The 12,327-nt window shown below is 37.1% G+C and overlaps 1 protein-coding gene across 1 annotated transcript in view; it reads right to left on the bottom strand.

Annotated features, from left to right (window-relative positions):
• VPS20.2 (vacuolar protein sorting-associated protein 20.2) overlaps window positions 1-12,327 on the bottom strand; it is a 55,596-nt gene that overhangs the window by 22,893 nt on the left and 20,376 nt on the right. Inside the window, exons 2-3 of the mRNA XM_089831341.1 lie at window positions 2,097-2,249; window positions 1,638-1,790 (exon numbers count right to left, since the gene is read on the bottom strand). Of these exons, the coding sequence (XP_089687467.1) occupies window positions 1,638-1,790; window positions 2,097-2,249 (306 nt within the window). The remainder of the gene's footprint in view (window positions 1-1,637; window positions 1,791-2,096; window positions 2,250-12,327) is intronic.

Raw genomic sequence — 12,327 nt, 5'->3', positions numbered from 1 at the left:
CAGATATAAAAACCCATCTGGACCAAAATCCTTCAAGGGGATGAAACATAACTGCTCTTAGAGCTTCTTCGATTCAACCTACTTGACCTAGAATTTTGTTTGGTGTCTGTTTTTGAGAATTTTTATAACCTCCATTTGCAATAAAGATGCGTTGGGCACTCCATGCTGAAGAAAAATTTAACCTCACCAAATAATTATTCAGAAATAAACAGACCCATCTGGACCAAAATCCTTTCAGCATGGCTAGGATGAAATTAGAGTCAGAAATAAACCTGGGATGATTCTGTTTTTAGGCCAGTATAAGGCACCTGACAGAACAATCACATGCAAGCCTAAACTATATGACAGGACAATCATCAATCGTTAGTTGTCACTAGCCAGACAGAATTTTCTTTCAAGTAGAAATGTTTTAAGCAATTTAATTTATTTTCTAAACGAGGATAGAATTGTTATCCAACCACTTAAGACCTGTAAGATTGACTTTGGAAATTGGCAATTAGATCTGATAAAAAAGGGAAGTCCATCTATAACAATGTTTAGTGTTGACAATGAAATCATCTAAGAATATCCTTTCCCACAGATTTCTCCACTTGGCAGGGTGATACATCATTTCAGGACAAACAGCTTTTTCAGGTCATGTGGCAAACACCTACTTATTGCTGAAACTATAGCATAAACATTCACAAAGCAATAATGAATGAAACGAAAATGAAAAAACCACCCATTAACTCACCTAGCTGATTTTTTTTTGGAAAGTTCTACTTAGTTTTGCCCTGATTTTAGTAAGTCTCGTTGAGTCTTGCCATGTTTCTCCAAGTAAATGAATCTAAGTACATTTTAATTTGCTGAGTTTTTTAACTTTTTAGTAGTTTACCAATTCATGAGTTTCAAATTACGGGTCAAACCATTAACATTTGCCAACTTCAAGAAATTTTGAAGTTGTCGAATTTCAATTAGATACTCTGAAATGCTGAAGTTGGGTTCTATAAAATTATAAATAAACTTAAAAGTTGTCTCCTGTTGCTTTAGTTTGATGTTGAGAAGACAATAGGAGATGCACTAATGCACACTCAACATTTGCAAGTACATCTCAGTGCAGCAGATACATCTTGTGTCATACTTGGCACCAAAGAAAACCTTTTTTTATTGCCAAAACATGAACTGAAACTGTATAAAATATATGAGCCGAGAATTTAGTTGTCTTGAAACCATGTTTGTAGGAATATAAAAGCATCCAATCTTGGTAAAACTATATTGCAGAAGTTAAAAATGTGACCATTTACTAAAATGGGGAGACAAATAGATGGACAGAGAGGAAAAGAAAGAAAGAAAGCACTATAATGTCCATATAAGACAGAATTGGGTCAATGGGACTCAAAAGTACAGACAGCTACAGCAGTGAGGGATCAAAATTAAACTTCAACATCTAAAAGAAATTGGAGGGTACAGCTAAAAGACAACCACTAAAAGAAATACATGGGCCAACAGCAGAAGAGGAAAATCTTAAAAAGTCGGAAAAAACTTCATTAAATATGGAATCTATGTCCTAAATTATTTGAAGATGAAAAAGAATCAAGTTAGAAATAAAAGTGTCATCTTCAGGAATAGAGAAAATGCTAGAAATAGAAACAACTCACATCTTGGTATGCTTTAGCCTCAGCAGTATCATCCATAAGTTTTTGAACATCGTCCAAGTTGATCTCACTCTGAATGGCTTTAATGGCATTTGTTCCTGTCTTCAAACTTTCAAAGACAGCCTTCTGCTTGCTTGCTAGTTCTATGTCTGCTAGCTGCAACCATATCCATTAATAATTGAGACCTTTAGAAGTTCAACTGAGATTATAAAATAAAATTCCAATTCAGTTTGATGCTGCCCTCCCCTTTTCCTTTAACTGCCAAGCAGGAAAAACAGTATTCATGGACCAATCGTGAAGATAGGCGCCATGGCATAAAACAGTGTAACCAATTGAAATGCACACTACGTAAATCAAATTAATGGAACCTACCACAAAGCAATCATGTGATAGACAAACACATTTATATGTAACCAGTAAGCAGCAAACTACAATTTAAAATAATCTATTTAAATTACAAACCTGTTGCTCAACATTAATGAGCCAGGTATCAACTTGCTTCAAAAGCTCTTCCTGAGTCTTTTTCTTCTTTAATGCAATTAATGCTTGGTCTTTCTTTTTTTCTCTTAGCAAATCTCGAGCCACTTGTTTTTCTTTTTCAATTACTGCCTCAAGCTGAAAGAGTTTCAAATCAACAAAAGCATCAAAGATGTGATCCTGTAACCATGCTTTAAAGTAGAGCTATTCTGATCTCAAGCAATTAAAATATGTTCAACCAAAGAAAAAATTCAAGTAATCTACAATCCATAGGCAAGCAATAAATGTGTCACCTTCAAGTCAATTGAACAGGGAAAACATCAAGGATACAATACATGGACATTTTGTCTTGAGAATTAGGTAAATGTTCAGACCAATGTAAACATAACATCAATAATTAGCTCCCAAGATAAAACACTTTGCATTGGAAAGTAATCTATGATAGAGAAAATGTTCAAGGCCAAACATTCTTAGAAAAAACTATGACAACATACTTTCCTAAATGGGGCAATTTGATCTAAACTACTATGGTATGACTTGTACCTTTAACAAGAAGTTGTCTAGCTTGAAAAAAATTGCCTTGAAGTATTTCCCTCTGAAGCAAATATAGTCAAGGAGCTAAAGCATTGGGATTAGATGTCTCATTTATTCAAACGACATGTGTATCCCAGACAAAGATTGAATCATTTGAAAATTCAAATTGCATGTCTCTAAGAATCAATATCAGTTATCCTTACAAAATATCTCAGAATCATTTGATGGGACGAAAAGAAAAGATCAGTATATCGGTTATATGCTACATTAAGGTGTTAAAGCTAGAAACACCAACCTCTGTAAGTAATGGACCTCTGGACAAAGTAAGTCTTCAATTAATTTTACATTGATTTCAATATTATTAATAAGAATGGCATTCAGAAAGATAACTAAGAAATCAATTTATCATTGAAAAGATTTATGAAACACTTGAAAGAAATATTTCTTCAGTAATATTGCCTTTTTTATTATGAAAAGACAAATTTGTATAAATTTGAACATCAGAAGGAACAATTTGATAAGTAATGTGTCTGGAGTGGTGAAGATTGTCACCTCTAAGAGTTCAAATTTATTGCAGAACAAATCAATTAATGTGAAACTATTTGATTTTGTCATCTACAGTAGCCTTTATTATAGTATTATGTATCAGATTTAGGTTGTGAAACATGAGATTAACTAGACTCGACACTACAATGCATTTTAAGATTTAAAGCTCATCAATGTGCTAGAATTCTTTGAAGAAATGCAGGGTATAACTTCCATGATTTTCATTTGCTTAAAATTCACTGCTATTTAATTTCAATATCGATCCTTCAACTAGAAGCTTTGGACTATCATTGCCAAAAGGTTGCCTAAATGGGAAAATAACGTTCAATCATTGAATACCAAAATATCCTACCTTTTCTCATAAGGAAAAAACTATATGTTGGTCAAGTCCAATCAATACCACAAACAAACCTAGCACAATATGCTTCCATTTTTTACGAAATAGTTAAACCTTGCACTACTTTAAGCATTATACAAAGAGCACATGGGAAAAATTATCCCAAGCAAAAATTTCCTTTGGATTGGGTTCACACTTTCCCAAGAAAAGCCACTGTCCCAACGAAAGCTTTGTGATTTGCAAAGTTTACACATCTTGAAAAATGCAGCCAAACTTGCATCTGTCCCAACAAAAGCCTTGTGATTTGCAAATTTTGCACATCCTGCAAAATGCAGATGACTAGGTTGGACTTCCAAAGTACTACTTGACAAGGTAGATCCTCAATGTGGGCCACATCATCAACAACACTTCACTTTCCCTGTCCAGCCTTGGCAAAGGAAGTTGAACTTGTCATAAAGCCAACAAACTTTGCAAACATTGATTCCTACATTAATTGTAATCATAATTTCTTCATCTCGTCGGTTCAATGAAGATTAATGCAGAACCACAAGTAACTCTTTTGTACACATTTATCACTGAAATATAATCTTTTTCAAGATTTGATTCGTAGGAATAGCACAATTAGCATTCAAGTCCAGTATCTACTCTTGTGTATTACATTACATTGCTCACAAATAGAAAAGCTTTAGTTTGCAACCTTATCTCATTTGAATGTGTTTTGTTGCATCCACATTTGTTTATATGCTTCCATTGATAGTTGCCAGTTGTCCTCTATGTAACTCCTGGGTTCAGCACATATCATCAGTATCAGACCAATTTTAATCATGCCATCCTATCACTGAGTTTCCACAACAAACTCTAGTTCTGCAGGAACACTCGTTCATAGCATCAGAAAGAAAGCATGAAGACTCTTGATAATTAGGATCAGAAATGTAAGCAAAAAGAAAAGGCAATACACAGGTCAATGAATACAATGTTTACCCTGGGAAAACCCTCCTACTCAAAGGGAAAAATCCCAGCCACACCAATGAATATTACTGTACGTAAGTTTTTGCAACAATGGATCACATCATCAAGATGAAAGAGAGCACAAAGAGAATGAAAGATGACTCTGGTTGCAGATCTAACAAGAAAAAATAGGGAGAAGAGGGGGAAGAGGAACAAGGAACAAGAATAGGAAAAGGACTGAAGATTGACTACAATCGAAGAAAACACAAATTAAAGATCTAATAAAGAAAAAAGAAAGTAGTAAAAAATATAATAATAATAATAAACAAACCAATGGCAGTGAGTAGTGCTAAAAAATGTAAAAAGACCAGAGCAGATGAAATAAATAACAAACAAGAACTAAAAACACTCATAGAAAAACAACCAATAAAATAAATAAAAATAGTACATAAAAATAATAAAAAGATTAGAAAATAAAGAGAAAGAAAATGAAATTAATATTGATAATAAAAATCATAACAAAAATAATATTAAATTGTTATTATTAAGACAAGCATAAACACTACTGAAAAAATAAGATAGTTAAAAACTATTAATAAATTTAAAAAGTAATATAATATTAATATATTATTTCTCTAGTACATAACATTCTAGATAAGATGAGATAAGATAAGATGACATTATTAATGTCCAACGAGAAACCACCAAGGTTTATGGGACTGAGCATACAAACAGAAGAGCCGACCAAAGCAGAAGCACCAAACAGTGACTAAGAAGAAACAAAACAAGAGAGAAGACAAGATAAGGACTAAGGTCCTTCCTTGTCACAAAGAAATCAATAATAGAGGGGTAAACCCGTGAACGATCCATAGTCTTAGAACGTTGTGTAGAACCATTGTATGACTATCATTGCCTGGAAAGACTGGTGCAGTGTCTAACCAATCTGGAATGAGAAGTACTGGAAGGCCTTTTCAAACCTCGTGGAGGAGAAAAGGGAGAGAAAAAGGCAGTGGTGAGCTGGTCAAAAGCACGCCCCTAAGGTATAAAAGACTACAGGGTGTTCTCTCGAAGGTGGGTGGCCTCCTGAAGATAAAGTGCAAGACACCATTGATCAATATAGCTGAAGAACATTGAAAGAGAAGAGCAGTCTATAAAAAGGTAGTAAAATCTCCCTTTGATCTCATAGTAAAGAGGACATCAAAAAATGAAATGGATCTTAGTCTCAACCTTTGCCAAAGTACACAACTGACATATTTGATTAGCCCGATCCATATGGTATTTGGTCCGAGCCCTGAGGCGATGAGAGCCAACTCTAAAAGAACCTAAAGAAAACCGTAAGATCCTTAATACTGGATGGAGTGAGGTGAGCGAAGTCGAAGGCCAAGTTTTCCAGTCGAGAGTTTGGAGGGTATTCCCTAGAATAGCAATCCAAGCGAAGGATTAGCAGGCAGGGTCATGGGCTTCCATGGTGTCCTCCGAACCTTTCTCAAGAACAATAGCATGGTTGGGGAGCTAGGGATCCTAGCTCAAACTTTCCATCCAACCATCGAGCAGGCAATGACAAACACAGTGGAGTTACATCAAGGACTAGGTTCCCAACTTTAACCTTAAGCAAGTGACGATTGAGGAAGTATTGATCTAGGTCAGATTATACAACCACCCTCATGAATATTGGAATGAGGATAACTTTAGAGCCTTGGGCGACAAGCTTGGGAGATTCATCGAGGCCGATGAGGCAATAACAAAGGAGGACTATAGCATGTATAGCAAGATATGCATTGCATGGAAACCTCATCGCCTTTTGCCCAAGGCTGTTGAGATTTGTACTTCTGAAGGCTACTGGTGGCAAGAGATAGAGGTTGAGGAGATTGTTGAGAAATTTAAGGTGTGGGTAGTAACAAAAGCGAATGTGTAGTAGATCAAATGGTAAACGCCTGAAGGATAAACTAGCTAAGATGTTGGAATCACAAGACAACAACAAGCAAGAGGAAGGTTTACCAAGATCTAACACGGTTTTGACGCGATTCTCAATCAATCAGGTCAGCCTGAGGAAGATGCACAGGTGATGACAGTTGGCAATGCACAAGGCATGGAGGAGCACAGGGTAAAGTAGGAATATCCATGGAAAACACTATTGAAGGGGTAAGGGTAGTGGATGAGAATCTTGCAGAATCTGGAGCAACCAACCAAAACGATATTCATTGTGTGCCCAATTATACATGCGAGGGAAGGAACCCAATTGGAGGTGGTGAACATGGGTGTCAAGGAATATTCTCTCCCTGTCTAGGAGGTGGGTGGTCTTGATACAAAGTTACTATCTAGGACAGATATGGAAGATGGTTGTATGCAGTTGATTTCTGCCTCATTGGCACTTTCTCCTCTCCCAAGTGATGTCATATTGGAGCTTTAGAATGGGGCAGAAATCAGAGCAGAGGTGATGGAGGTTGATCTCATGGGCTTTGACAGCATTTTCAAAGACATCCACATGTCCCTGATAAAGGAAACTCTGGAGAAAAGTGAGAATTGCATAGCTGCTAGAGAGGACTCTTTGGACCTGGCTCGTTCTGAAGACAATCTCAATCCACTTGAGAGCATTGGGGTTTCGCAAACCAAGACAATTAGCCAATCAAAGTCACTCCCAAGGCCAACATAGGAGGTCACAAAACCAGAGGTCAGAAAACAGTTCAGCAATTGTTGGAGGGTGCGGGAAACATGAAGGGGCAGAGTAAGTTTGGATTCAGAAGAGGCTTGTTCTTTCCTAGGCAGCAATGAAGTGCCTTTTGTGGATTGTCAAGGGTTGCAATGCCCTTGACAATAGGTGCATGATCGAAAGAGATTTTGATTAAGCAAAACCAAATGTTGCGTGTTTGCAAGAGACTAAGCTAGATAAAGAAAGTGCAGCAAGGTATTTTGGTGTTTGACAAAGATGGTTTGGGGATTTCAGGGAGGCAGAGGGAGTGTCTGGCAGATTTGGGATTCTTTAAAGCCCGAGGACTACCAAGGTGGACACCATTTCTCAAGCAAGGTCTTGACAATTGATCAAAGTATGTTCTCTAGCCATTAATTTTTGTGGCTTCCTTTTAAATGTCTATGGTCCCATAAAGACTGGGGAGAAAGGGATGTGTAGGAGGAGATTTGTAGGGTGTTAATTGGATTGCAGTTGGGTACGTTCATTATTGCAAAGGATTTTAATGCTACTTTGGAAATTGCTGACAAAAGGGGGGGTGTCGGGAGGTTGAGCAGTGTACAATTGGACTTTCAGCATTTTGTAACAACTAATGATTTGTGGGATGTAAAGCCAAAAAATGGTGCCTTCACCTGGACTAGCAGAAGACAAGCCTTCTCTAACATAGCGAACCGGTTGGACAGATTCTTCCTTGGAGGGGAATGGGAGGCTTTACCATTTGTTTTTTAGGCGGATATTTTGGGTTATTCTAGATTGGATCATTTTTCGATATCATTGGTGACTCAAAAAGATTCAGTTCCAATAAGGTGTCCTTTCAAGTTCCAAAACACATGGTTCAAAGAAAAGATTTTTTCTGAATTGGTAACAAAGTGGTGGAGACAAGCCTCATTTGTTGAAGGGAACAAGAGTTATCAGTTTTTCAAGGAGTTGCAGTTCCTTAGCAAAACTTAAAAACATGGAATAGGGAGCATTTTAAAGACATTTTTGCAGAAAAAAAGAATTTCATAAGGGCAATTGGCAGCTCTCAACAGCAAGGTAATGATGGATGGAATAGATGGGGTAGATTTTCAGACTGAAAAGGATCTCATGAACCAATATGGAAAGATTCTTCAACGAGAAAAAATTAATTGGAGAGACCAAGATCTCAAGAGGATTGGTTAAAAGAAGGCAACAAAAACACAATATTCTTTCACAACTCTATCAAGACAAGAAGGTGCATTAATAGAATTCGAATCATTAAGGGTAGGATGGGGAGCTTACTAAGGATATGGATAAAATTAATAGCGAGGCAGAGTACTTTTTCAAACAATTCTGGAGGAAAGAGCTGGTTGTCAAGCATGATGTGCATGACGAGGTTTTTAATGTCATTCCAAATCTGGTATCCGGAGGATGATAACATGATGCTCCTAGAACCGATCGCTCTCAAAGAGCTAAGGGTCCGTTTGGTTCGTGGAATTTTAGGAATCGAGATTTCTACAAATCTCGAATTAGCCAAATCAAGAATTTGCAAATCTTCAAAATGATTTTTGCAATTTTAGTAAGACCATTTGGTTCACATGGAAGATGAATAGGAAGATCATTTTTTTAAGTTATTCAATATTAATTTGTTAATTTGACAAAGTATGAATTCAACCATTTATGTTTGATGAAATGAATCCAAAGATTTCCCATACTCTGTTTCACGGCTTCCATATCAATATAGCCAAACAGAATGCCTACAAAAGGTTATAGATAGTATTGTTATAAGGAGACTTAAAGTAAGTAATTTCTCATAGATTACAATCCAGGCAAAAACCCATCTGGGAGAAAAGGGAATTTCAAAAGCTTGAAAACCTACTTGAAAAATTGTACGTCGTAGGGCAAAGTGAGGCTACCTTTCTAAACAAAACCGAACTCCTCCGCCACCATTTCCAGCAGCGTTCGAACTCAAGGAGGCTCAAATAAGCAATGGGAATAACAAAGAGCTTTTACTTGGCCCCTACACAGAATGTCGGGTGTCCTTCTCTAACATCTCGAGGGCTTCCTAATGAAACCTCCTCCTCCAAATCATATCATGAGAAGTGTCGTAATTCGCTCTTGATCAATCTAGGCAAAATTGTGCAGCCAAAAGAGACCTTATCTTCTCCATTCATATCATATTTTTATCAATGGAATGTTGTCATGGAATCAATAGAATGTAATTTTTTTCAATCTTCAAAAGTTGGAATTGGAATTCCAGCTATTAGATGGAAGAGTAGTAACTTGAATTTGAGGTAAAATTAGAATTCTGAAATTCTAATTTCCATTTTGAAATTTTGACACAAACGCAAAAAAATTCAAATCCGGGCCGGACAATTTTCAAGCCTTTTTATATCAAAAATCCTGGGATGTCATATAGGAAGAGCTTTTGGAGATTGTTGAGGAATCTAGATCCTCCAAGGGTTTTGTGCTGAGCGAATTCAATGAAACATTGGTTACTCTCATCCTAAAAAAGGAGGTCTAAATCGTTTGATGACTTTCACCCCATTTCTCTCTGCAATACTAGCAGCAAGATTATTACCAAGGTGGCAGCTAATAGGTAAAGAGGTTACTAGAAAAATTGATCTCTCCAAAACAAAGCGGGTTTACTCCCAACCGATCAATTATCAATAGCATTATTGTGGCACATGAAGCGATTCACTCAATTAAATCGAGTAAACAAAAGAAAATGTTGCTTGAATTGGATGTGCATAAGGCGTATGATTGAGTGGATAGGGAAATTTTTATTAAGGCATTGAAAAAATTAGGTTATAATGATAAATGGGTTCTTTGGATTAGCTCAATTTATGATAAATGATAAATTGGGATGATTCAAAGTTACAAAGTCTCAATATGGTTAATGGGAGACCTCAAGATTTTTTTCTCACTTCAAGAGGGATTCGGCAAGGCAACTCAATCTCTCCTATTCTCTTCATCCTACTAGCTAAAGTGTTGGGAAGAATGACTACTCGCAAATGGGAAAAAGGTCAATGGTCAATGGAAGGGAGTGGAGATCGTGTAAGGATTACAGCCCACAACCCATTCTCAGTTTGTTGATGATACCAACTTGTTGGGAGAAGCCTCAATGAGGGAAGCCATGGTAATGAGAAGGGCTTTGGATAGGCACAGCCATAATACGAGGCAGCATATCAATTGGCAAAAGTCAGAGAACTTTTTCTTTAACACAGAAGTTGGTTTCCAAAGAGAAATTGCTCAAGATTTTTGTGCTAAGGTTAGCAAGCTACCAAGAAAGTTTCTTGGCTCTCCTCCTTTTTTCTAGAGCACGTCTCTATAGATTACAGAAAGACCTAATTGATGGTTGCATTAGGAAGATGGAAGGGTGGAAAAGTCGTTGGCTCACTTTGGTAGGACGAATTTTGATTCTCAAGTGGATGATCTCGGCGATGTCTTTGTTCTCCATTGCATGCTTTAAAATTCCAGCGAAATCCAATTTATCAAGCAAGGAATGCAAAAAAAAATTGATATGGGGCCCAAAACCAGGACAAAATCCCTTCCTTCACTGGTTTGGGAATCAATATGCAAATTGAAAGGGGCTGGTTGTGTGGGGTTGAGAGACTAGAAGTTGATAAATGAGGCAATGGGGGCAAAACTGGCCTAGAATATGTATATGAATCCTGGACAAAGATGGGTCAAAATTCTCCAAGCTAAGTACCTGGACAACAATGACAGGGAGAATTCTGACAATAGAAAATCTGTCAAGAGAATTGACAATTTGGAATTTCTTGCTCAGCCGTAGAAGTATCACCACGGATCACGTCATGTGGCAAGTAGGGCTAAGGGAGAAAGCAGATTTTTGGTATGATTCTTGGGATGGCAGACCTGCTTTACAACATGGAGGTGCTTCTCAAAGTTTAATCACAACTAGGAATATCTGGGGGGACAAGGCACAGACTTTGTTGACATGGAAAATTCGAATTGGGTTTGGAGGTTAAGTGAAAGGATCCGATGACTTTTGGCGTGTAGAATGAGGACTTGAGGCATTTAAAGGAAATCCTTAAGGATAGAATGCTTGTTGGGTTTATGGATCAGGATGAGATCATCTTGTGAGGATCTAAAACTGGGCAGTATTCCGTCAAGATTGGTTACTCGATGCTTGCAAATGAAGCAAGGAATGAGGAATGGACGATGGTAGTATGTTGGAATAAATATTGTTTGCCAAAAGCAGGGGCCTTCTCATGGTTGGTTGGAAGAGGCAAAATATTTACAGGAGATAGATTGATGAGAATTGGGTTTGTTGGTCCTTTTAAGTGTCCCATATATAAAAAGGCGAAAGAAACTCTTGATCATTTATTTTCTTCCCCTTCCCTTTTTATCTTCCATTAATTCTTTCTTGATCCCACCTTCCTTTTTCTCTTCCTTCCTCTCACTCCCCTTTTAAATGACCTTCTCTTCTCCATTTTATATCCCATGTCTAAGGGTCACAAGTTTTCATTTATTTTATTTATCATCAAAGACCATTTGAGGTGCCCCTGCAACTCCAAGCTTGATCAATGATCATGATTGAGAAATATTCGATTGTGCAAAAAACAGGTTACTGGAAAAAATACAACAAATGCTCAAAAGTTAGGAGGGTAACAGAAACATAGAAGAAATATAAGGGATCAAGGGTCATTCATATTAAAAGACTCAAATTGTAGGATGGGGCACTAAGTGTCAAGTAACAAGCATCCAACAAGGGAAAGTCCAAAAGTTTAACAGGAAGGGAAGAGTGGAGTTGGAGAAAGAAAACATATTCAAAAGAAGAAAACACACAGCAAACAGAAACAAGTAATACAGAAGTACACAACTAATATGTACAAGCTTAGATTGACTGATAGGGTACATGACATTATTTAGAGATCGAAGTTTGAAGCTGTGTCAAATTCTGACATGGCCTCCATGTTTCTTTCCAGTATTTTATTTTGACAGGCAGCAAAACGAGGGCTTCTTCATTTGGTGAAAACTTTTGTTCCAGGTGAACTTTGGATTGGTTTGTAACTGACACTGGAGCTTACGGATGGGCATCCTATCATGTTCTTGCCAATGCTGGCACAGGGTTCAGAGAAGTCGTGCCTACGGCATCTTTCAGGAAACTGGAACAGTGGCTTGTTGCTCTGATTCATCAAATGAATCTTAAATATTCTTTGGAAGTTGATTGTAAAGGAAGA

The sequence above is a fragment of the Cupressus sempervirens genome, chromosome 5 (genome assembly GCF_028749045.1).
Source record: "Cupressus sempervirens isolate cs-2001-9-10 chromosome 5, ASM2874904v1, whole genome shotgun sequence".
Lineage (NCBI taxonomy): Eukaryota > Viridiplantae > Streptophyta > Pinopsida > Cupressales > Cupressaceae > Cupressus > Cupressus sempervirens.
The sequence above is the reverse complement of the archived record's forward strand: the minus strand, read 5'-3'. Positions and strand labels throughout refer to the sequence as shown.